The 26,195-nt window shown below is 37.6% G+C and overlaps 1 protein-coding gene across 4 annotated transcripts in view; it reads left to right on the top strand.

The window, feature by feature from the left end:
- Positions 1–26,195, top strand: part of FCHSD2 (FCH and double SH3 domains 2) — a 163,735-nt gene that overhangs the window by 116,307 nt on the left and 21,233 nt on the right. For 3 of the 4 annotated variants that reach the window (XM_030042981.2, XM_030042984.2, XM_030042982.2), the window contains exons 9-13: positions 4,655–4,777; positions 8,899–8,994; positions 10,020–10,091; positions 19,982–20,098; positions 21,809–21,913. In XM_030042981.2, coding sequence (XP_029898841.1) covers positions 4,655–4,777; positions 8,899–8,994; positions 10,020–10,091; positions 19,982–20,098; positions 21,809–21,913 — 513 coding nt within the window. The remainder of the gene's footprint in view (positions 1–4,654; positions 4,778–8,898; positions 8,995–10,019; positions 10,092–19,981; positions 20,099–21,808; positions 21,914–26,195) is intronic. The other variant, XM_030042985.2, reaches the window with a different exon arrangement.

The following is a 26,195-nucleotide window of genomic DNA, read 5'->3' as shown; positions in this document are numbered from 1 at the left end:
AGTGTGGTTTTAATTGTGTTTTTTTAACTTAGTACTGTAAGGTCCAGGTTTTGGTGCCTGGCGGATTTGGATTGCTAAATGAGAGGCTTAATTTGAACACCTGAGTTTAAACTGTAAAAATATTATGCAGAGCTTCAGCACAGCTTAGCAGTTTCTGTGCAAGACAAACATGAATAGAATAACAGGAATATTTCAGAAATAAATGAGATAAAATGGAAGACTTGCCTTGGTGGCTTTGCACAACTTGGGTCTGTGTTATGCATGGGTCACATAGTTTCCATTTTTTCTTTGGGATTTGAGAAGGAATGAGTCTTCTAAAATAAAAAATAAATAGTAGTTTAGCTTGTTCTCCATCTGCTCTAAGAAATTGAAATGGTAGTTTTTAAATGGAGTGTGACTGAAACCTGTAGTTGTTCTAGTGAAGAGACCTGGAAGCAAGTTACGTGAATGAACATGATACGTTCAACACAGTGTCTTTTTTACTTTCCACATTATCATCTTAGATTAAGAACAATGTCCCAAAGGCAACCAAATGTACTAACAATGTCTAAAATAGTTTTATTTACATCTTTGCTTTTGAGGAAGTCTTTATAGAATGTAGAATGATTAAAGCCAATGCATCCAAGTTCCTAAAATGTTTAATATAATCTCTTGAATTAAAAAGAAAAACTTCCTCAAAAATGGTGATCTGAACTGGGACTGAAATTTTTTCCTAGGAAAACTGTGCTACATTATACTTGAAACTTTATGTTGAAATCAGAAAAATGTTCTTGTCTTGCCCCCCTCCCACATCATTTTATTGATTTAAATTAATGTACAGGATTTGTTATAAAAATACGCTTTAATTTGGTTGTGTATCCATTGCCTTCGTTAACAGTTTCGGTTCTTCTCAGATCTAATTTCATCCGTTATCTTCTAAAGCTTGGACTCAGGTGGGGAAGTAGTTTTGCAAGTATGACAATTCCATGGTAAAAAAATTATTTCTTAAAAACGTTGACTTTTTTCTATCCTTGGAAATTGTAATTCTGTGGTACTTAACTTTATATTATCTTAGTACTGATGCCAGTTTTGTTTCAAAAAAAGCCTTGATTTCCTTTTGAGGCTGAAAAAAAGACAGGTTTTTCAGTCTGATTTTAATACAGTTAAGTGGTTTAGTAATCTTTTGAGATTCAGAAAGAGAACAAAAGCCATTGTAGTGGAATAATGTATGTTGGGGTTTTTGTAAAAAAAATTTTTTTCAGCTTCCCCTTCAAGTTGTGTGATCAGAAATTTTGAAAAGACTTCTTATTTCAAACCTAGGTTGATACGTTCAGTGGTTTGGGTCAGAGTGTTTGTAAGTAAATGAGATTCAGATTATAAAATCCCACATGAATGTTAATTTATATTGTGTAGTTCAGCAAGTCAAGTCTTCTGTTTTAATATTAACATATCCAGCTTGATATAATAATTACCATTTTATAGAATGAATAGATAGATACATTATCATTGAAAGCAACTGTAACCAACCAGCTCTCTAAGCCTGTAACTGATGGGATGTCACGTTTTCTGTGCAACTATGAGGTTTTTAGCATGTGTTGGAGCTGCACACTTAGCCGTGGGTTTACTTGGCTGACAAATATGCCTGTTTTGTATTGCACTGACTTTAATAACTTCAATTCTGGCAGCTCTCATCAGTATTTAAGAACTTCATCATATTGAAACCACTTTTAATTAATGAAAGGAGAACGGCTGTAATGCAGTTTTCACATGCTGACAGATTTGTATGCTTCCTAATGTTTTGCCACACTTTGATGTTCTTTCTTATTTATCTTTCTTATCTATCTCTATATCACACTTGGGGGGGGTATTCTGGCATCTCAGCACAAAACTTCAGAGCTGTGGTCATTGCAAGAGGAGTGGGGAAATAATGAAGTTAATATTTATATATCTTTTTATATTCCTAGAACTACAAAAGGCAACTGTAGATAAATTAATTTCTAATGCTCCATAGATAATAGTTGCAGAGAATAAACACGTGTTGTGATGGGCTTCATCTCGCTCAGCTTTATATGACCCCTGTGTAGACCGTGTATATCTAAGCTAATTGTCTGGGCGCTATTTACGGTCAGTGAAGAGGAATAGGCACTTAGCATGCTGCGTTTCATCTGACCTATTTTAGCCATCTATCTTAGAGGGAGGTGAATCACACCACAGAAGTACCAGCTTCTCTCCACTGACTCTAAAAAGGACCTAGAGTGACAAACTCTGATGTAGATGTCTGCACTGTAGAAGTCTTAAGTTAAATGACACGAACCCCTCCTGCTGAGTTTAACATAAAAAGAACATATGGGCTTGATATGAAGGCAGGGGGAGCGAGCGCTGAAATACTTGTTTATAGCATACTGGAATGAAAAAATCACAGCTGCTTTGCAAACTGAGCATTTATAATTGCTTTGCCAACTTTAAGCTATTTATTTACATTTATTAGCAGAGTTGCACTCCAGCCTGGTGTTTGATCTGAAAAGCTTTAGGAACAGATATGCTTGATCATAAACGTCTGCAAGTTCTGTTTTGGGGGAGTTTCAGGATTGCCATCGTCATGCAGCAATTCTCCCGAGAGCACAACCAGTCTTAGCAATTTTATACATCATTTGTATTCCCTGAAAGTGCAAGACAGACCTGCTATTGGGACTGTGTGTGTGTTTGATGTGAAAAAAAAATGCCCTTGAAATGGGATGGTAACTTTCGTGCTCATACAACTATGATACTGAGGTCTTATCCCTTTAGCGTTATAAAAGCACACGAAGTGTTAAAATCCTCATGCTAACCTAGGACTATGCCTTATGAAGTAAATGCGCATTGCAAGATGAATTCCAGTAAAGCTGTGCCTATACCAAGACAGACAAGAACTGAAGCTGCATATGTGTATCACTGTGGGTTTTTTATGGATTTGCGGTTGGGAATTTCCTGACATTTTTATCAGTTGAACATCCCAGCCCTAAGCTCATGTTATATAATTCTTTTAATAAGAATTTTTTTTTTTTTTAATTATGCTTAACGGAGTGTTTGGTGGAGCTGACATAACTTGTAAGAGCCTGGAGAAGTTAACCTATAGCTCTTTCCCAGCCATACAGTGCGTCTTCCTTCACTTAACAGAGCCTTCCCGTCGCTGGGGGCCTCAAGTAGCTGCCCTGGCTGCTGACCCCGCGAGACCAGCCTTTGATTCGGGGAGCTGGCAGCATGGCTGAGTGAGCCGGCTACATTGTGGTGGCTTGAAAGACATTCCCATGTTTGCTGCTGGTTTGGCATGGCGGCCTATCTGTTTTCTGATGGCTGTAGTCTTTGCGCTAGCAAGTTTGAGGCAGGTTTAATGTCTACGGTTGAAGGAAAAAAAAAATCAGCCTGTCCTAGGAAGTGCTTTACTCTTGGTAGGTGGAGGATGAAGAAAATGGTGTAGCATAAAGTAGATTTTGGATATAAAATTTTGAACACAAGAATTCCAGTCACACAATTTTATTATTTTCCTCAAAGCATCCTTCACTGAGGATGTCTGTATGTTAAGTTTTAATTTCATCTGCTGGTTGCTCAAACTTTTTTTGCAGAAGGAAAGTCTCTTCTGTTCATCCTAAGTTCTGAATGATTTGTGCCTGATTTACATGTGTCTGTTAGCCTCGTTTTAAATGTTGGGCTTGATTTTGCTGGGGCAGAAAGTATTTCTTAAGGCTTGTACAATTTCACCTTTTTTTGTTTTTTTTTTTTTCCCCTCTGACTTTTCAAAATGATTTAAATACTCAAATGCAGTTTTATATAGAAATGCATTCTTGAATCTGTTGAAATGTGGTATACACTATTTCAATGAGTATACTCTTTAAATGGCTCTCAGTGAGATTTGGCATATTGAAAAATACATATAATATATATTTAAATATATCCAGAGTTGAATATTTAAATGAAATTGTCAGTCACTTCCAAAGTTGTACATGTTTAATACACAACTTGCATTAAACCTACGTGTAATGTATGCCATGCGATGTGATTTTACGGCTCTGGTTACAACAGGGCTTTTGAGATTGAACTTTGATGTTGTCCTCTGGTAACTACTAAGTTTGTGATAAATTTTTGTTATGTATTTGGTATTTCTGTGCACAAAAGGGATATGTTGTGTTTATATGAAATGGCAGCTATTGGTCAGTGGTTTTTAGTGAGCAAATAGCTGTGTATCTGAAGCATACAGATGTTGAATGTCTCGGTAATGTCATTTGGAGCGCTGTACAGTGACTTGAGGAGTGCTGTGGCTGGTAGAAGCCCCTTATCCTTGGAGTTACTAGGTCCCTTTCTTGACATAAATTACATCTCCCTGAGCGTATTCACTTATCCAAACCTGACCTCACTGTTCCGCTATGGCTGTATTACACAACTGGATGGAAATCATTTAATATAATGTATTATTGTTATGGTGCTCTGTAGTGCCATCTAATGGAAATAAAGCACTGTCATTCCCTTGTCAAAAATGAAAGACGTCCACCTGTCACTATCCAGGCTAATAATTATAGGCGAATATATGTTAAAAAAAATTGTATGAGCATCTTGCAAATCTAAACACGAATACTAATAAATCACATACAAAAGTACATACTGCTTTTCTTAATTTTCTTAAATTCTTTCCCTCATACAGGCTCTTGATGGAAATGTATATGATCACCTTAAGGATTATTTAATGGCATTCAGCCGGACTGAACTAGAGTCATGCCAAGCTGTACAAAACACATTCCAGTTTTTACTGGAGACTTCCAGCAGGGTAAGTTTTAACTGAATGAACCTTTGTAACTGAATACTTACAGCATATATAAGTTCCCAGGCTTAAGATTTGCTTCCAAAATAATGACAAAACTGAAGGGTTATTATTTTTGGTTACTCCTGAGTGGTATTAAGTTAAAAGAAATGAGACAGTTTTCTTGGGGAGAATTTTTCCTATTGCCACCCAGATTGCATTCTCTTGAGTGCATTTACACAGTACAAGATCTTTAGAGAACAGCGATCAAGAGATGCTCAGTTATACTCACTCTGCATGTTTGGAAAGAGAAATTGCAGCTGAGAGTTCTGCACTGTGTAATCTGGAACCACATTAGTCATCCATCACAGTAAAGCCCTGGGAAGCTGTTTGGATCATTTCTTAATAATTGACTGTCAACTTAAAAACCAAAATATTACGGTGTTTTCTCCCTTGAATTAAGAATAGCAAATACAGAAAACAGATTAGAGTCTTGTCATAGACGTGGTTTGTTTGCTTTGTCGAGCAGCCAGAATCAGAAATACGTGATAGCTTCCAGGATAATTTTGGTGCTTAAATAATTCATCTGACGGGCTAAAAAAAAAAATAATTGCCATTGAGCTCAAACGAGCTGCTTTGGTGCAGTCATAATATTGCTTTATACATTTACCTTAACCACCCTCACAGAAACAGAGCTCATTTATGCAGGGACTTAGGCAGAAAAAGCATACTTAACACGTTCCTTACTCACCTACAAGCATGCTAACTCGCACCTTATTAGATCTAAAGTGAGTGGATTAAAAATTGGCTTCACGCTAGCTTGCCTTTGAATTTACTTGGCAGCAAATGTGAAGATAATGCAAATACCATTTTATCTTCTGTTGGAAAAGAACTTTCAGTAATTTACCTTGGTGTATATCATTCAGGTCGGCTTAAAATATCTTCCCCCCCAAATGCTGGGTTTGAATCTTTCAACTAAATATGTTTATATATGATGTCTTCAGATTCATAATCAATTTCTCAATATTGCCTTAAATCCTTTGTGTTCAGAATACTTGGAGTGCTGCCTGGCTGGGACTTTCAGCTAACTAAACTGTCTCGTTTCCAAACAGCTCATTTGCGTAGGAATACCTTCATCATATGTTTGTGTGCGCTGAGCTTGTGATAGCTTGTGTTAGCAAGCCTCTGTGTGGCCAGAAGCCTGCAGGTCTGGCTTATTTTACACAGTAACAACGTCATGCTGTATGTTTGAGGAAAATAGTTCTGTTTCTGCTTTACTAAGTTAGTACAATGCCTGGAGAATGAAAAAAATGTAAATACAGCTGTCAGGTCTGAACAGGATTTTTACAACTGGTTTATAGCTCATCAGCACCAATTTTCTTCTCTCCTTGCAGTTCAAGAATGCAGAAAAGAAAAATTTGTATTACATTACTACTGAAAATGTGTGTCTTGCTCTGAAATACTAACACATTAATTGGTGGATTATTCCACGGACAGGGGCTTTGCTCATCCTTTCTTTTGAACTTTCAGCATTTCCTGTAGGTCCATGTTGCAGGAATCAGTCAACTCAAAAAGGGGAGGTGAATCTGGAGTAGAAACTCTATATCAAAAGCTATGCATGTGTTTCAGAAGTAGCTTGAGTGTTAAACATGTAACAAATTTGTTAGCAATTCAGTAATTTGGGATAAAAACCAGCCTGCCATCAAAGCAAAGATTTTAAATATTTATTGGGTTTTTTTTAATACCTCACCTGTTCTTTGTTAAAGTACAAGATCACAAGCTTGCCAAGCTACGTTTAGAAAAGACATTTAGATCATTGGTAGGAATGCTTTTGTTTTTCCATCTGGACTGTATTTCTGTTTACAGGATGGAATTAAATTATATTTGCTTTAGAATGAGACAAGTTGCTTCCCAGAAGTGCCTGCTTACCTCTTGAATGTCGGAGAGCCAGAGGTGGCTGCTTTGGATGGGCAGGACTGTGTTGTATTCAGCTGCTTAGGAGAATGCAGATGGAGGGAAACGTCTCAAAAACAACTTTCTTGTATAAAATGAAGGTTTCTCCCAGTTTATCGTAGCATCATTTGTTGCAGCTTTGGAGGTTTTATTACTGCTAGGTTGGGGTGACCCATGTCATGCCTCTGACATGTCCAGGAAGTATTACCCTCTGACACTGAGCATATGAAAAAGCCATTTAACTTCCTTCTCACTTGAACAGTCTTATTCAAGACTTGTACTTCTTGCACTTCTCTTCTGGAAAAAATCTGATTTTCTTTGGAACGTTTTCTGAAATTCCATTTGCTGTTTTGAGTTACATTTCTGTGATGTTTCTGGTAAGAAGCTTCACCAACCTAGGACAAATAATTTCATTTATGTGCATCTCTGACTATCCTTCTTTCTGCATATGGTATATATTTAACATTTGATTTCAAGTCTATTTTAACATGTCAATTGACATTGACTTCATAAAGAAACTGTGTGAGAATGTTGACTTCATTTCTGAATAACTGGAAATCCATCTGGAAAAGTTGCTGCTTAATCCTGAGACTACTGTGCTGCTTAGGAGTCTTTTTATTTTCTTTCTAACAATTGTCAAATATATTGTGCAAAATGCTCCTGGGTATTAATTTACTGGACTTGCACACTCTTCCAAGTCTCATGTTGTGATAACAGTTGTTTTCATTTATAACTAAATATTGTTGCTTTGAGGGAAAATTTCTTATGAGTGTTATTGTAAAGGTGGTTTCTCTTTGAAGAACTGAGTTGCTTTTGAGTTAGAGGTCTACAGTGAAAGCTTATTGCATTAAAATAACTGTATAGGTTTCCACGACCTCAGTAACTACGCTTTGGGGTTTTTCCTAGTTGAAGTTGGTTTAAAATAGTTACATATATTTGACATGGCACAGAGTTGTGCATTACGGTTGGTGTTCACATACATCTAGAGGACCATGTGAAGGCTGGAGCTGTTTAACATAAACAATCTCCATGCCATGGTCAGTGCTGAGCATCATCTGAAGCTGCAGATGATTCCTTCTTTAGTATGTTCTGAATTTCTATTTATGGTAATTCCTGATATAGACTCCCTGTATGCCTTCTCTGTATGTTTTCTACGCATTTGAATGTGTTTACATACAACTGCTCAAATTGGTGCAGTAATTATGTTCTTTACTGTTTTAAATGAGTGCCTTATTGGCCCTGGAGGACTATTTACTTTCTTTAACTGAAGATTAATTTTTTACAGTTCAGTATTTCATTAACACAAGCATCAACATTTTGATGCGTTAGAGAACATGTTGTGTTTACCATTGTGCATACAGTGTATTCAGAATTCTTGGTCATACACAATGCTGCTGCTATTTCTGGATAAATACCATCTTTATTATACACTTCTGTACATTTAAACCCTCAGTTTGGTAGTAGATTTTTATAATTTCATGCTGCTATTTACGCATTTTCATCAATTGAAGCAGTGAATATTCTCTAGTTATTCAGCCAGTGATACTATTTTTTCATATTGCAATTACTGAGTTTTTCTTTGTAAATATGTGTAAATTGTGACAGAAGAGATTTGTTTAGGGCTATGTGTCATGCTATCTGAAATATATCATTAAACAAATTTAGTAGCTGAAGTAGTTTTGGTTTAGCAAAATGCAAGCTTTGAGAGTTTTCTCTGAAAGCCATTTAATAAAGAGAGATGAATTTTGTAACTGATTTTGTCTGCATTATTCCAAATAGTCTTTTCAGCTCCTGCAACTAGTAATTTGTGTAAAAAATAAGATGTTTCAGCTTAAGAAAGAATTGTGCACAAGAAATTATCCGCAACAGGAGAGGAAAATATTTATGGTAGTGACACCACATACTGTGTACTTGGTAGTTGGCTTTCCCCCCCCCCCATTTTGAGTTTGTGGTATTTTTTGTAGGTTAATGGCAGGTATATTTTAGGTCTTTGTCACCCAGTGTGTGTCCTGCCAGTCACTTCTCAATAACTGTGGGTAGTACTGTCCAGAATCAGGTCCTGTATTTCCTTTTGTTGCATTCAAGGTTCTGCTGCAGGTTTGGTCTCTGTTTGAAACACTGTACTAATTTTACTATAGAACATGTTTTCAAGTTTACAAAATAATGAATCTAAATGCCATTTTTTATTTTCTCAGGTGGTGCGGGATTACAATCTACAGCTGTTTTTACAGGAGAACTCTGTGTTTCACAAACCACAGCCTTTCCAGTTCCAACCAAGTGACAGTGACACTGTAAGAACCCTGCTGAATTCCTTGGTTTATTTGTTCTTGCTCTGTTTTAAAGAATGTTGTTATAAATGGGTAAGAGAATAGTGCTCATAGGTATCCCAGTCTGGTTTAACCTCATTCTGTATTTTTGGAAAAGAAAGGGCAAGTGGCCTGATTCCACCAGCTCTGCTTGCAGTAGGTGGGTAATCATAACAAAAGCATCAAACAGGCTCGACATCATCCACAGAGGAGCAGAATCTTTTTTTGCTTCCAGATTGTGACTAGCAGGCCTGTGTTTCTCTGCTTTCAGCGTAGTTCTTACTACGTTTTGTTAGCTTTTTATCATGCTGGTGAGGTTCTCATAAAATTCACTAATACTGAGTTACATGTGTGATGCTATGTCAAATAAAGTGTCTGTGTACCTTTAAACTGCTCAAGGAATACCTATAGATACATATAAGAAATTATTGATTTAGAAAGAATACTGTTAAAACATTGCATTCCAAAATAATCTCAGAAAATATAATTTTGGTGTATGTGTTGCTTCCAAAGCAAGTATTAATGATATTAAAATTGAGTAAATCATAGTATGTAAATACATTTCCAAACAGCACTTTAGGAAAAGTGGATTGTTGATGTCCCACCCACTTTACTAATGCTATTCTAAGAAATAAGTTTAAAATAAGTCTAGATCTTTAAAAAAGTTAACCTTGTGCAGTTTTTTATTACTTGAATTCATTAGTAAACTGATTTGGACAGAGATGTCTTGATCTCCAGTTCAGGTGATTAAATTCAAGAACCCTGTTAACAGATATGCAAGAGTGATTTTTCCAGACATACCAACACCTATAACACAGTTTCCTTTGTCTTTCCATTTTAACAAACGGTGATTTTTATTTTTCTTCCAGCTCCTTTGTATAGAGTCAGTTATTTCCGTAAAGTTTTGGGTTGTTCTTAATACAGTGAGCAGAATCTTTCTAACTGTCTTTGCCCTGCCTTTCTAACCTTTGCTGCTGTGTGTTTTCATCCTTGGCAATCTCTGCATCTAGAGTTTTAATGCAGTTCAGCTGGTGGATATTGAGCCCTCACCTGTCAGTGCTATGAGAATGACTATAGCAGAGGTAGTATTTACAATCAGACTTTGGCGTTTGTGACCTTATTAGTATGCATGTGGCTCGGGATGCTGAATTTACACTCATGTAGAGGTGGCAACAGAATGCATCATATCTATATGTGTGTGTAAAAAGAAAAAAAGCTTTTTCCACAATAAGACTTAAGTTAAAGAAGGAAAAAGCAATTTAACTGTGTTATTTGTGGGGATCAGCTTCGCACTTATCTTTTGCACTTGCACAGCGTTTGTAATTGATATTCTAATCTTTTGGGGGCATGAATTAAAATTTCACAGCTCAAGATAGTGATGTGTATAATTGGTTACTTCTCTAATGTGAATGGGGAAACTTGTATAACAACTGGAGGCTATTAGTATGCACTGATGAAATGCACTCCTATTACTAATTTAATTTTATTCTTTTTCCAGAGGGCTATCCCCATGTAAAAAAGAACTGTAATTCACTCTTATTAAACTCCACAACATTAAAAATTACATGATTCTTTGACATGGCACTTGTGTGGTCTGACAGCGTACATGTGCGCTGCTTGTACTGCTGAACTTCAGGAGCTTTTTAGAAGGCAATGAATGGGTCGTCCATGTCTAAAGCTGTCTCAGTACCTCAGGTGCAGTGACTTCTTTACTTGGCTAACCCACTTGGGCTATAGAATTACTGCATTTCTTCATTGCACCGCATTTTTTGAGCTTCTAGTTGCTTATGCTGTAACCAATTTTCACAAAAATAAATAAATTATGCAGGCTTCTTTATGATCCATACAGTTATGCTCAGCTAACAGGGTCCTGCCTTGTCAATTGGAGGTTACACATTCACCATTTTTAATCGATAAGTGCAAGAGAATGAGGGCTTTTGCTCAGGCTTTTAAATTTGTCAGAAATTGTATGTTTTCTAATTAATCGAACAACATTTAATTGAAGAAAAATTATCAAGCATTCTTTTGCCACATATTCTCTTTGTAGATGATCTGCAGAGACTATCAGTTGGCTTTTGTGGGTTATGCATGATAATTTTCACACTGAAGACTAACACTGAAAGAAATATAAGCGGAGTGATTAATACATCTAATCAAATGTTTAATATTAACCTTTTCCAAGAACAAATTATGGCCTCTCTTCAAACTAAATACCTGAGCCACTGTGACTGGGGTCAAAGATTGGAGCATTACTGGAATGAAATTTTGAGTATTGTAGGCAAGAAGAATGTCATAAATAACATGGATGTGGAACTCACCTACATGGAAAACACTGAATGCTTTTGTAAATTCTAGTTTTACATGGTCCATCTCAAAATTTTGTTTTATGAGGGGAGAGCTGTTGCCAAAGAGTAACGCAGAATGGATTGCCATGCAATCCTCGAGTCAGGTACAAAGCCCACAGCTCCATTTACTTTCAAAATACTCTCAACGTGCACAGTCAGAGCCTCCAAAAGAGACTGTTCCTAAGACAGGTAGGTATGAAATGGTTTTCTATAAATTTTCAGGATTTTTGTTTTCCCAACATCACACTAACACTGGCTGAAATGTAGACTCTTGAGTGTCCACAAAGGAGAAGGCCACTACAAAATATTGTACATCTATCAGCTGTTTTCCATTATCTAAAAAATTGTTTTGAGCTTGACTTTGTACATTTGTTCATGTTACTAAATTACTCAGATTCTTTCAGTGTCTTGGTTAATTTTGACTGACATAAATTCATATTTTTTAAAAACAGTTCTTAAAATTTTTTAAAACAAACCATTTTCCCTTAAGGAAACAGTAAGAAATCATTGATAAATTCCCAACCAGCTTTAATCCTTTTAATAAATGAATTCACAAAACGGATTGGGCCTTTACGGATAGCAAAATGGAAAAAATAAAGAGTCTTTTGAAATACCTTTAGCGTCACAAGAAAAACGAGTCAGCATATGCTGACCTTACACAGAGGCTGCTGCTATATTCAGTGTAGTGATAGTTTAATCATCAAACATCCTCCCACGAGGCAAATGGTATTTATTAAGTCCGTAGAAATCTATTGCGTTGAAAACATACTGTCCCCATGCTTCACAGATAAGCCCTAGCAATAAGACCAGGGCAAAATATAAAGGAAATTAGCCAGCTTTTCTCTGTTTCCTGTTTGGAAAAGATTCTTTTTCTTTGAATCGCGTGTTATCATGTGAGAAAATGAGCCAGACGACAAAACGCATGTCCATAGTGCGGGAGGATAATGGCAACAAAAAGCTGACACTAAACTTCTGAAGTCTTTTTCCTGTTTTTTATCTACGTGTTGCCTGTGACTATAGTTTCCCCTGTACATTACTGATGCTGTTGTTTTGTTTGAGCATGCAAGTAAAAAAATGTAGCCAAATCTGATTATATGACAGCTTATCGACATGAAAAAAATATTTTTTTCTCACTGTAATTTTGCAGAAAAACAACATCTCAGTAAGATTGGTGGGAAGTTTTGCAGGGTCACCCCTTGTTACTTGGATATACAAGTTTTATGGATAGATTGTGAGAATTTCACTTGACTGTCATACGCAGAAGAGTATCTTGAATTTCTGAGCAGCTTATATTAAGCTATATATATAAGTTATGTAAGCTATACTTACAAAAGGACATCATTCTTGCTTGTGGCAAGGCATGTTTTCTCAGCTCAGCAAGTGCTCAGGGGTTTCAAAGTAAATAGGAATCAGGACTCAGTCAAGGTCTACTTTGTCAGAGTACTTTTAGCAGGTTTCTGTGCATGCATACAGAGGCAGAGGTATTTACACATTTCAGCATTTATTATTGAATTTATTTAAATATTTAAAATATATTAAAAACTTACTTAGTATTAAATATGTTTAAATATTTTAAAATTCCTTTGTTTTCTAAATAACATATTCTATTTTTACAATTATTGAATATAAATATTTTATGTTTGATATAAATATTTAAATACAAAAAAGGTTCATGAAATATAAACTGCTAGTACAAAATAATCCCTCATGTAAGTTAGCCCAAACTAACAAGTTCAAAGAATGCACTACTTTGTATTTCGAGTAGCCTCTGCTTTTAATACCAGAACAGAGTAAGGTGACTGTTTTTAACTGTAACTTTTTTTAAGCTAAATATAGAAACAAAAAAGTTATTATTCAACTTTATCAGTGTATAAAGTACTACGAATTACTGCTGAGGAGAAATACAGCCATTCAGGTAAAGAAATGTTCAGTAGATGCAAGTGGGAGCCTGGCAAAGCTGTACATTCCCTGTATAATTTGACATGTCTTGTGCATGGCCAACGTGACTAAAACCAATTTTACTTAATTCCCCCCTCCCCAGTCATGGCTAAAATAAGGTCTGAGATACAATACTGATATCTGAGGTTGATGCTGAAAGGTTAGTTTGAAGAAAAGGGGAAGTCCACACCCTAGAGTTACTGGCGCTCTTACCTTGGGTTGAATGTTAACATCGTTTCTGATTTACTTTAAGTATAATGAGCTGAAATTAGCTCACTACCTAATTGATTTTATTTTAATTTGAAGAGCACACTGTTAGTATTCTTTTTTTTACAGTCGGGTAACACTATTGAAGCAAAGCTCTGAATAATTTCTAACAGTGAGACTAGAGAGCAGAAGTCATACTTGAAAGAAGTGGCCACTTAAGAAATAGATCTTTGTTTATATTGCATTGAAAATATCAATGAAATCAATTTCTCTGTGTCAAAGTTGATTCAAAAGGTACTCTTTTTTCCTTTGGTTGCCTAATGAGAGCAATTTTTCTGTATTTCTAGTTATATTAGAATGCACTATAGATTTTTGCAAAAGTTGGATGTGAATGCAGCTGCTGTGATAGCTGAGACAAATGACAATAATTATGAGGGTGAGAATGTACGTACACTAACGAAAATGTACTGCACTAATTTCAAAATTAATTTCAGTGAGAAGATTAAAAACCTTTAAAAATATATAAAATTAAAACAACAACAACAAAAATATTTGTGGCTTTTAATCTCTGCTATATAACAAAAGTGCTTAATACAAAACCATAAGGCAGTAGGAACAACAAAGCTGTGTTAATCACTGACATCTAACAAAAACCAGTACTTTTAAGATTCTGGTCTTTCCAAAAAAACCCCAAACCCCAGAGCTGGGAAGAAACAGAGTTACAACTTTTACAGTAACCCTATCCTAACATGTTTGGCATCAGCTGCTACAACAGTCTGTGTGCATAGTATGTTTCAGAGGAGATTTCTAGCTAATGGTCAGTGATCCCCCCCAAATAATTATTGAACCAGAATTAAAAATAAACAGCCCCCTAAAAACCAACTGGATAAATTATTTCATATGTATGGCTGTACAACTGTTCCTTTCATGGGTACTTTTAGTAAGGAGAGTTTCAGTTACACCAGATGTCAGACAATAGCTTCAGTATTTGTTGGGATTTAAATATTTTGCTCTAGAAAATTTTGCTGTTTGCTTTTAGTAAAAAACATGCAATCGTGGTGGGACTATATTTCAGCCCAGGTGATGTCAAAAAGTCCCAGGATCCCCTTTCTCTGTTCACATATCCCAGAACCAACTTTATTGTGATAAGTTTAAATGTAATTATTTTCTTTATTCCCTGCCTGATAGGATGTTCCTTATCCTTCTGCAGACCCCAGCACTCACCACTGTGAGATGTTAATTTATTAGATTAAAAAGCAGAATGTGGTTATATAAAGCAGCAGTAGTAGGTTGGTTTGTTTTTAGCTTTATCGTAACATATGTACAGAGGTTTACATAACCTATTAATAGTGGATGTAGGTCCTTTTTTATTCTTCTGAGTGGAAAAAAAACCCTGTATGCAAATAATCTTTATTTTTAAACATGGGGGCTGTCCATGTTTGTAACGTTGAAAATTTACTGATTGCAAGTCAGCCTTAGCTCACTCTCGGCTAAACTAATATTAAATTTGTTCTAGAATAATAGACTAAAATGAGCACCAAACTTGACTCACGATGTTCCTATAACTGCTGTGTTTAGCTGTGAGTTGTGTGAAAAATGTCATGCATATTCCTTCCTCCTTCCTAGAAGTGTTGATCAGAAGGTTGAGCTTGCTTTTCAACATTGGCATGGTAACCTCTTGTTTTCAGCTCTTTAGAAGAAATGGCTATGATTTTTAGGTGTGTTTTGTGTTGGTGATTTGCATGCAATAAATGTTACTGCTTCTTTCCTGTGTTGAAGTGAACATTTTTGGTCTTCAGCTACAAAAATAAGGATCTTTTAGGCTCAAGGGCCAACTTCTTTTTTGTTCTTAAAACTGTACATGTGCCATCTGCATCCAGATATAACTGCATAAATAAGAGAATGCAAGCTGTCTGTTTGTCCCTGTCATAAGGCAACTTCTGCACCTGCAACAACATTTCAGACAAAAATGGAGAAGCGACATGTGTGTACAGACTAAATGCATTTGTTAATTTAAGAAACAGCATTGCTAGCCTCTAAGCTCTTTAGCTGGTTGGAGTCATCTAGTACTTTCAGTTGGTTTACTGATTGAATTTTTAGCACTAAACACTGCTTTCGCTGTAATCCAAACCCTTAGAGAACAGCACAATGTCCATCTATGTTTAGCTCAGGTTTTTTGGCTCTTCCTTCATTCCTTGGCCATGGTAAGTGGTTTTGGTTTCCCTCTTTTTTGGAAGAGGTTAAATTGAGTCATTGGACATCGTGCCACCACCAAGTTGCAGTCCTGAAAACACTTAAGCAAGTGCTTAATTTAGTAAATCAAGTTAGGACCAGATACTTCAGTTCCCCCACCTTCTTTCCTCCCATTTTGATTTTTATGTCTATAGCAGATAAATCTCTGGTTTAGCTCCTTTCTCCATACCTATTTAAATGGCAGTTGGTTTTTCATTTCTTACTTGATGTACCCCACTAGCCTATCTTTACCTGAGGATACAGACTACTCAGGTCATCCTTGAAGTCCTCCTGAAGTGTGTATTCTTCCATGCCAGTCAGCTTGCTACTGCTCCTCTGCTTCTAAGTTCCTTCACAAGCCTTCTTAAGCGCCAGCAGCTTGGTCTTTTACAGGTCGGGTGAAGTCCCTCCATGGCATACCAGCTCCATTTATTCAGGAAGCATTCCAGGTCCTGACGGGTTTGAAACCTTTCTCCTTGCACTGTCTTCTCAGCCACGTATTCAGGCTGTGCATTTTCCACCACTTTCTCTGGTTTTGTCCAGCTTCGGAGTCCCTGTTTTCAGCTGCTTCCCCAGGAGACTAAATTTTGCCTCTAGATCCTGTCTCCTGCTTTTGCCTGTATTTTTGGTATCCACACAGACCACAGCTCTAGGTTTCTCCCCAACTCTTTTTATTACCTCATTTTTACGTTGTTTTTTTTAGACCTTTAAGCAAGGGTGAGGTCTGCTTGGATACAATACTGCTTTATGAATAACTAATATAACCACTCTGATCCAATAACAATTCATTTCTTTTTTAGTATGCCCTTAGGAGTAGCCACAAAGTTTGCATTCATTTTTCTGGTCAAGTGCTTTTGATAAATAGATTAAAAACCGAAAACACACTTGGGATAATGCAGAAGGTTATCAAGCAACTGAAAAGAAGTCTGTATTCCTTCTTAATGAAAATGAGATGCTGAGTAGGAGCAAGACCAATGGCAACACTGAAAATTCATTATGAGATGTTTTGTAGGGGAGAGGCAATGTCAAATGATTCTGCTCAGATTTGCAGCTGTTAAGACTCAGCTGGAAGCTGTGGAAGAAGCTGTACAAAAATGCTTACTCCAATAAGCTGGGGAAAAAAACAGAGGTCAAATGTTATCTTAAGGACTGGATGTGCCTAAATAAATGCATGTGTTTGTCCTCTTTACATTTTGCAGTGACCTAGTGGAGTAACTTAACGTAGGCAGTTGAAGAGGTCGAACAGTAATGGAGAAACAAGATCGTATAAAGCCACCTCAATAAAAGCAGGCAAAAGCCAACTTAATATTTAAAGTGAGGGGATAGGTGTAGAGACCTGCACCTGTTTGTTCTTTGCTTGGGAGGCAGCTTTGCCTTCCTACCTGTTCATGCCAGAGCTAACCATGTGCTTATAACTTACCTCCTCCTCTTCTTGGCTGCTCTATGTCTTGTCTAACAATTGCTTTTACTCTGAAAATACCATTGACACAGGTTTTGTGGCTCTGTCCCACTCCAGTGGGTGAACTTCATGGAAATGTTTATTTCTGGCTTTGAGCTAAAATACCTTGACATCTTATGCTGGATTGTAAAAGCCTCTTGGGTTTGGGTTTTTTTTGGTCACTGTGAGGAGCACAGGGATGCTACCTCCCCTCCGCCCCTCTTTTGTTGTCTCTTAATGTATACCTTAAGGCATTCTCTAGGGACAAGTTGAATCACTGCAAGCATCTTGGCTGAGTTACAGCTTCTTGAAATAGAGGCAGAAAGTGGCCCAGGAGTCTCCTGAACCATTAGATATATTTCAGAGCCCTGTGGTGGGAGTGTGTGTGTGTGTGTAGGGGTTGCCCTCCTTTCTCTCGCTTGCCACTACCATTGGAAATCATCTGTTTCACAACCCCTTGAATCCACTACCCCCGGCTCTCTTGTAATAAGAGGATGAATAAGAATAAAGGCCAGATTCAATTTTGATGAAAAGGAGCTTAGCTGAACAAAATAACAAGCTGAACGAATTTTTGCCTCATTTTCAATTAAATCCTCTGATAGGATGTTAGCATAAGTTAGTATTATTGCCTCTCCCATGAGGGCAGCGTAATCTAAAGGCTTAAAAATTGTGCTTTCAGTATCACTTCGGTTTGCTTCCTGGTATCTCTTGATTTTACTTTACAGTCTCTACCAAATGCTGGTATTAAAATTGTCTTCCTTCCTTGACACAAATTGTACCACTTCACCAGCTAAAATACCTGATAACACCATCTCTTCTTCTGCATCTGCTGGGGGCCTCTCACCTAACCTGAAAATAATTCCTTGTCTTTCTGCTCTCTTGCTTGCCCTTTTCCTGCTGCCTAACCTTGAATTTCTCCTTCCTAAACAACTTCTGCATACTTGTGGAATCTTCTCTAGTTTCAAACTACACCTGATGAAGAAAAATCCTGTCTTTTGAACCATAGAGCGAGAAATTCATGAAACAGTCATTTCTTTCACATGTGCCTATGCAATCTCTGTTTGTTTTGAGCAGCACTAAGCATACTCTCTCTTCTTGAGTGATAATTTGTAAGGGGATTTTTTCAGTTATCTCAAAAGTTGTGCAAGGTTATATCAGCCTGAAGAGGACTTGTGATAAAAGGGAATGCAGGGTGGCTCTGGGCTGCAGTGACTGTCTCGGGAGGGAGATGTGCGTGAGTCAGCAAGTCCTCCAGGAAAAGGAGTTGTTCTTGAGGATCCCCTTCAGAGTACTGATTAACTTAAATTGGAGAAACCACTGAAATGTCTGTTGTAAGAATCTCTCCTGTTGTGCCAGGAGCACACCCCAGGAAGGTGGGGTGAATATAATGTCTCCTCACAGCTAATTTTATTGATGGGAAGAGTATGAGACTGGCTCATAAAAAAAAAAAATCATAGAATCACAGGGTGGTTGAGGTTGGAAGGGACCTCTGGAGGTCATCTGGTCTAGAGCCGGTTGCCCAGGACCGTGCCCAGACGACTTTTGAGTATGTCCAAGGGTAGAGACTCTACAACCTCTCTGGGCAACCTGTGCCAGTGCTCGGTCACCCTCACAGTGAAAAAGCGTTTCCTGATGTTCAGAGGGACCCTCCTGTGTTTCGGTTTGTGCCCATGGCCTCTGGTCCTGGCACTGGGCACCGCTGAGAAGAGCCTGGCTCCGTCCTCTTCGCACCCTCCCTTCAGGTATTGATACACATTGATGAGATCCCCTGGAGCCTTCTCTTCCCCGGGCTGAACAGTTCCAGCTCTCTCAGCCTTTCCTCACAGGAGAGATGCTCCAGTCTTCATGGCCCTTTGTTGGATTCTCTCCATGAATCTTTATTAATAGTTATCCTTACGCAGTACAGGTGTGCTAAATGTGTACACAATACCCACAAATATAGAAGGAATATCAGGAAGCCTGCTTTAGTGGAAAGGTGGAGACTGATTTACATCCTAAACACTGAGATGTATATGTAAATGCACTGGGTAGTGCACTAATGGAAATTATAGAAAGATTGGGAATGATTTCTGTAATTAAATTCTGGGAAGTCTGTTTTCAGAGTTTCAAGCATGTTCTGTTCAATCTGTAGACAGTAGAGAGCTACTTCATCTTGGTTTAGTTGGAATTTCTTGAGGGGGAGAATTTTTGTTGTTGTTATTGACACAATAAAAGCAGGCATAAGATGAAACAATATCAAAAAATGTCACTTGAAATGTGAGTTGCTGTTTTGCAGACAATTTTTTTTGGACAGAAATTGCTGTGCTATCCTAAAATGCTTGATGGCATTATGATTTGATCACAAATTACAAAAAATGAGCCTAAATGGCCCATTGGATCACACTTAACCTTTCATCTTTGCTTCCTATGATGCATGTTAACTTTAGAAATTGGGTGACTTCCTTGGCTAGTTACCCTTCGCTTCTTTGATACGTTGTGTGGGTGAAACAGTATTTCAGTTTTATTCATCGTGAATGCCTTTCACTGCAGTAGAACTGTGTTTGCTATTCACTGTCACGCTGGTTTTCCTGAAACAGTTGAGTTGTGAATTCTTGTGAACTTTGATTTGCTTTCGTAGTTGGCTTTCCACAACATGGTACCATCACAAAGTTCATAAGGAAGAGAGTTGTTTTAATTGAATGCTTGTTTTGTATGAAACAAGATCCCAGGCTGATAAATGTAATATAAAGTTATCCTGTAACTAAATATCACCATATCTACAGAGTTAGCCCTGGGTCTGTGTAGTGACTCGTTCTCTTGTTTTCTGTTCCAGAGTCGACAACTGGAATCGGAAACTGGAACAACTGAAGAGCACAGCCTCAACAAGGAGGCTCGGAAATGGGCTACCCGGGTGGCCCGTGAGCACAAAAACATCATCCACAGTCAGCGGGTAGGTTAGGAAAACATTCGTTTACAGATTTTATTTGTTGCAGCTCCCCACTGCATGAAAGAGGAGCTGCTGCAAGCACTAGGGAATTACTTTTGTCCTGTTATCTCTCTGGGCAACCTGCCATTTTCATCTTAGCCTTTCTCGATATGATACACTCAAACGGCTATGTTAGCAGCCTCTCAAACTTTTTGGTTCATCAGTACATTTTGTTATTCCCATACAAATCTGAAGTTACAGCTTCTACTTTACTGCAAATAACTTACAGACCTACCTGTATTTTGCACAGCATCCTTCTGTTCTAACTAAAGTTTCAAGGATTCTCTTACCTCCACTATATCATGTATATATTACCCATAGAAAAAAATATATTCAATTGGATATCAAAAGTCTTCTCAACACTAGGAAAATCCACGAGTAATGTGCACTTAAATCTAATGTGAAGACACAAAATTAAGACTGTATTGATAAATTTATTTCACATATGTGGCTCAACATAGAAGAACCTAGGGCTGTATTTGGGTGTCCTAACTGAGGCTTCAGGTAGCTGTATTTTGGAATGCAGCTGGGACTGCCTAGGAGTGAGAACAAAATCAGCCAGTAGAAATGCATCCCTTGGGTCACCGAGTTCCTTAAACATCTGTATCAAGGCTCTCATGCTCGTGTTGAGAGAGAATGTTTGGACTCAAGCTACCTTCTTGTGCTAACTTCTGACTAAAAACATGTGTTTCACATGCTCAGCCATACTAAGCCTAACTTGCATAGACTAAATTCAGTTACTGAGTCTGTACTACAATATCTGTAATATTCAATGAGCAGCTGCCCAGGAAGTGGGGGACCTGGCTTCTAGTTCCACTTTAAAGATTTGAGCCATTCCTCAAACTACCCAGGAGAATGCACCAAGCAAGAAGCAAGACCAGAGTAGGTGCTTACCATCTTACCTCTCTTCTGCTGAACCTGGGTCACTCTATAGCAAAAAACCAGAAGTTGTAGCACCAGACAGAGGGTATTAACAGAGTCTGTAACCAAAGTATGATAGGAAAAACTCTCCTCAGAGGAAGGAAGGAGCATCCTGGATTCTGGTCCTAGCACCTGCTGCTCCTTCTACTCTTTCTCCAAAGAATATTTAACACAAAATGCATAAACAGTCACTGAACCAGGCACAGATTTGCAGACAACTGGTGATGATTTGTGCAGTCACATGCTTTTGTTATTTTTCATCTGTACAGTCAACAAACATGTACGTGAACCTAAGAAACTCAAACGTGTCTTCTGTGATTCAGCAAATTCTCCTCTGGACATAACATTCCTGCAAATGCAGGATACCTGTCTTGGCTTCCTCTACAGCAGGCTACCATTAGCAACTTCTCTCTCCATGTTTAAGATGCTCTTTTTCATCCTGATAGAAATGCAGAGCAACACACCCATTTTAAATATTTAATTATCAACATAATAGATGAGTTGATTCATACCACAATATCATGTTTTCGTGAAGATGTTGAAGCATTCCCCTAAGTGGAATTTCCATGTGAAATACTGTGCTTTTAAATGGTGTTTTGCCTTGGTCATCATCTTTTTTCCTGGAGTGGACTACTGTTGGTCAACCCAGCATCTAATCAAACAATAATTTCCCTCACTTGTCATAAATATTTACCTTGTAAATGGCTTGCTAGCATTTACTACATCTGTGGTGTTTTTTCTTATTTCTGACAGACGCTTGAAGAGCTAGAATGCCATGGGCCTGTGATGTCTGAGCAAACCCGAGCAGAACTGGAGCAGAAAATAGATGAAGCCAGAGAGAGTATACGCAAGGCTGAGGTAAGAAGGAAATTATTTTGGCATGTTCAGCTTCTTACCACAGAAGGATTTATGTTACAGCTATTTAATTTTGTTTGTGGAAATGTAAGCTTTTAGCATCAAAAATCAGGGAATTTCAAGATGTCATTTTTTCCCTTGATTTTATACCTCCCAAATCACTGAATCAACTTAATCATAAGACTCGAGATTAGAAGAGTAATATTAAAAAAAGCCTCCTGATGAAGAGTGATTAAACTTGCTGTGTTTTCCGCTATTGTGCAAAGGTCAAGAATCTCTGTATTTAGGGGCTTTGTCTTTAACAGAGAAAAAACAATCTCAAGTTTACTAGTTTCCTTCTGCCTGAAGGAATTAATACCAGAAAATGGGGATCATACCTCTGTCTTCACATGTTCTGGCTTCTAGAAGGAACTGCCACATGCTGATGTGCCTTCTGTTCTAGTATTTTTTGATATATGTGTTAATTTGTAATGTTGATGGGAAAACATTTGAAATAATCTTGGCATGTCTTTCAGCTTTTACTCTGAGGTACTTTTGAAAAGGTTACAGAGCTTTACGGGACCTGTTCTGTGTTAAGAAAGACTCGAGAAAAGATAAACTAGCTTCATACTTGACTGCCAGTGTTGGATTGGTAGAAGTTAACTGTTTTCATGGCCAGTGATTCAAAAACCATATTGCAAGCAACAGGAACTAATCTATTAGTTTTCGGCTGAGTGGGTTGCTTAATTAAAACTGTAGAGCAAACGTAATTGTTTCAGTTAAGTGCTTCTCATACTGCTAGATATTCAGAGTACCTGATGTAATTAGGAATGTGATTTACAGTTCAAGAGGTTAGAAAATGTAGAGTAAAAATATGCCTCCTACGGGTGTGATAAATGTTAGGCTCTCTTTTTAAAACAAATCCAGAATATGCTCTCGTAACGGGAAGTGTTTTAAAATGCAATAGGCTTTTATTTTGAGTAAACTATTTCAGACAGAATTATACTCCAAAGTACTTCAGCGTATATATAGTTAATAATTAAATATGCAAGGACAGAGAGCATGAGAATGAAAGATAAAAGCAACAGCAGAAAGAAATAAAATCAGGATAAGAAGTTGCAGAGGAGAAGGTTCTCACATAAAGGTATTATAAAAACTACAAATGAAACCAGTCTGGAACTTAAGTGTTTGCAAGGCTTAAGAATGCATAATTAAAAGAACCCAATGAATCAGTGGAAACTGAGCAAAGAGATAACATGTTTCCTTGGCGGAGCTGGTGGAGCCAAAAATTGACAGGAGTATTTTTTATTTGTTAAATTCTAGTAAGTTAGAACTTTGAAAGTAAGTGCCACAATAGTAATGGCTAAGAAGGATCACCGCAGTAGAAATTAGGCCATGGTCCTGTATGAATGATACAGAGAGCACAAAGGCAGGGGTAACACGCCAGTTATTGTCTATGCAGAAACAACAAAGAAGAAATTTAAGAGCACATGAGGACTTTTGCCCAGCACAAGGTTGGCTTTTCTTGAGAGAATTGGTTAAAAGAGCTTGAGACAAAATTGCAAGTTGCCTTGGCCACAGCCACAAAATATAACTGAGAATAGAAGGAAAGTGCCAAGAAGTGGAAGGTTTATATATAAAAAAAAGAGATGTGAGATCTGAAATAAACCCTGTAGGGTGCTGTAGAAGGCAGCAGTCTTTTCCAAAAGCAGAGGGATGGATAGGGCTCCACTGGGAAACATACTGGGAAACATTATTTATAGTATAGAATTTTTTTTAAGAGAAGCTACTAAGTGAATTTGGTAAGCTTTTTTACTTTTGCTTAGGGGTGGCCTTTTCTTTTAGCTTCAACCCTTATTAATCCCCACTCCTCTAAGTGGCACTATTAAGTAATTTCAGGACCATTAATTAGACAAGAGATTTTTGCACACATACGATCCATAGAAGAATAAACTATGTAAACTTTGAGTAAAAATGTTTTCTTTTGTAATGCAATTATAATTCTTTTCAGTATGTGAAAACCAAACATTTGCAGCATTTCTGCATATTTAAGTGCAGCTGATTAAGTTGGAATTACTGATGGTTGGGTAGGGGAATGGTATTTGTGCAGAAGGTTACAATCACATATATAGGCTGTAGGGGAGCTGTGGAACTGCCCTTTCCCTGTCCTGCTGCACTGCGTTTGGATCAAGGAGCTGCAGCTGGTAAGTAAAGCAAAGCAGAGAGACCCCTGATTTAGCACACTGCTTCAAAGATGTCCTTCTCAGGATAGCAAGTGGGGAAAGAAGGGTGTCTGGAGAGTTGGCAGGAGTCAACAGTTAATTATTGAAAGGACCTGGCTTAGGAAGGAGAAAGATTTTTCAGCACCTCCATGTTAGTAGAAAAACAGGACTTGAAAAGTGGAAAAAGAAAGATTACACAGGCTTTGTTTCTTTTTTGTGAAAGTCAGTTTTGATGTATGTATTTTATAAAATAAAACAGAAAAAAAAGAGTCCCCAAAACATGCAAAGAACCGTTAATTGGATTTACATTTGCAACTGTTACTGAAGGCATAGTATTTTACAGTTACCTGATACCATACATGGTTGCACCTGTGTGAACAGCCAAAGTAATTTGCCCTTTAACACTAGTTAGTTCATTATCACCTTGTCACATTAAACCTTACCATCTGCAAAACTTTGTGGATACTGCTGTGATTGTAACTGGAAGAGTAATATGTTCTGGTGCCATGTCTGAAAGTGCTTGATGGTAACATGTAGATTTTATTTTGTTAAAAAAACCCAAAGTGTTTTATTGGGAAGGTAGCAAAGCAACTTTGCTTGCAACTGCAACAAGTGTTGGCTAATGTACTGTTGTTTCTTGCCATGATGGTCAAGTCTCAGATGTGGAAATCTCCCTTTTATTCTAATTGAGTAAAGCAGCTAGAGGATAGTACACCTAGAAGATGACAAGGGTTGCAGGGTATGAATTTTGTAACCTTGAGATAATTTCCTCAAGTCAATGGTTGCATCAGCCTGCGATACCTATAGAGCAGCGTGTGTAGGACTTACTGTTTTAAATGATCATGTGTGTGTACTGCTAGCGCTTTGAAGACATGGACATTTTGCTGAATGTTATTTGTAAGTCACGTGCACGTGCGTGTGTACGTACACACACTTTCTCTCCTCTTGTGGTGTGTTAGATAGTGTGTACTGTCGTCCTCATTCCAGAGGTGTTCTCCCTTCTTCCTTTTGGTTTTTTTTGTGTTTTTCTCTTGAAACGCTTTTTATTTTTATTTCCTTTCTGGAGTAGCGTGCCTGTTGTTCTATCCCATTTTGGCTTCTTGACCCGCTCTTTGGTGCTTTTTCCTTTGCAAATCTACTCTCTTCCTCCTTTTGTTTCTTCATCATTTCTGGAGGGGAAGATAACTTCACAAGCACATTGGGATTAAATTTTGCCTTTCTTCTGGCAAAGCTATTTTGGTCATTGCTAGATGCTTCCACTTGCATGTTTCTCCCTGGCGAATTCTACATTCTTGACACATCGCTCCAGTGCCAGCCTGCTTAACTATCAGAAGACAAACCGGTCTGTATGTGCCATCTAATACAATGTGAGCTGAGTCAGAACATTTTAGAAATGAAATATATTGGTAATGCAGTTTCTCCAGGGTGTATTGTGCATAGATGTATTCATCTCATTGCCCTCTTCCTCAGAGACCCTGAATCCTTTGAAATCTAATAACTGAGAGGAACTGAGAAACTGTACCGCATGTATAACTTATTCTCTGACAAGCACGATGGGTGTGGAAGCAGGCGTAATTTGAAGGTACAGCAAGGAAATAGAGTAAAAGTGTGCATAGGATCAAGACATATTGAAGAAACTGAAGTTTTTCATCTTCTGCAAGATGCATTGCCTGAACATAAAACCTTAGATTGGCACATTCACAGCTCAGTGGGTTATTTTTGATCTTTTTCTCCCTGGGATAGGAGGTATTTTTCCTTGTGATGTTTCAGGGAGCAGACTCCGTGATTAAAGTTTGGAGAAAAATACGGCTTACACCAGAGTGCTCCTGTACAATTGATACATGGCAGATGATATACAATGACTGTAACTGATAACCAGAACACATATTTTCTTCTTAAAAATGGAAAGTTTCTGTTTTGTTAAACGTTCTTTGTTTGTTTTGCTCGCTTGTTTTAAAGCAAGTGTTAGAATATGTCTGATAATACCTCTGGCACTAGCAGAGTGCTAAAATTGACTGTGGTTAATGCTACACCATAGAGTTTAGATCCAGAGAAACTCCATCCTTGTCAAAACAGCATTTGAC

This window comes from Aquila chrysaetos, chromosome 19 (assembly GCF_900496995.4).
Source record: "Aquila chrysaetos chrysaetos chromosome 19, bAquChr1.4, whole genome shotgun sequence".
Lineage (NCBI taxonomy): Eukaryota > Metazoa > Chordata > Aves > Accipitriformes > Accipitridae > Aquila > Aquila chrysaetos.
This window is presented reverse-complemented; position numbering and strand designations above follow the sequence as displayed.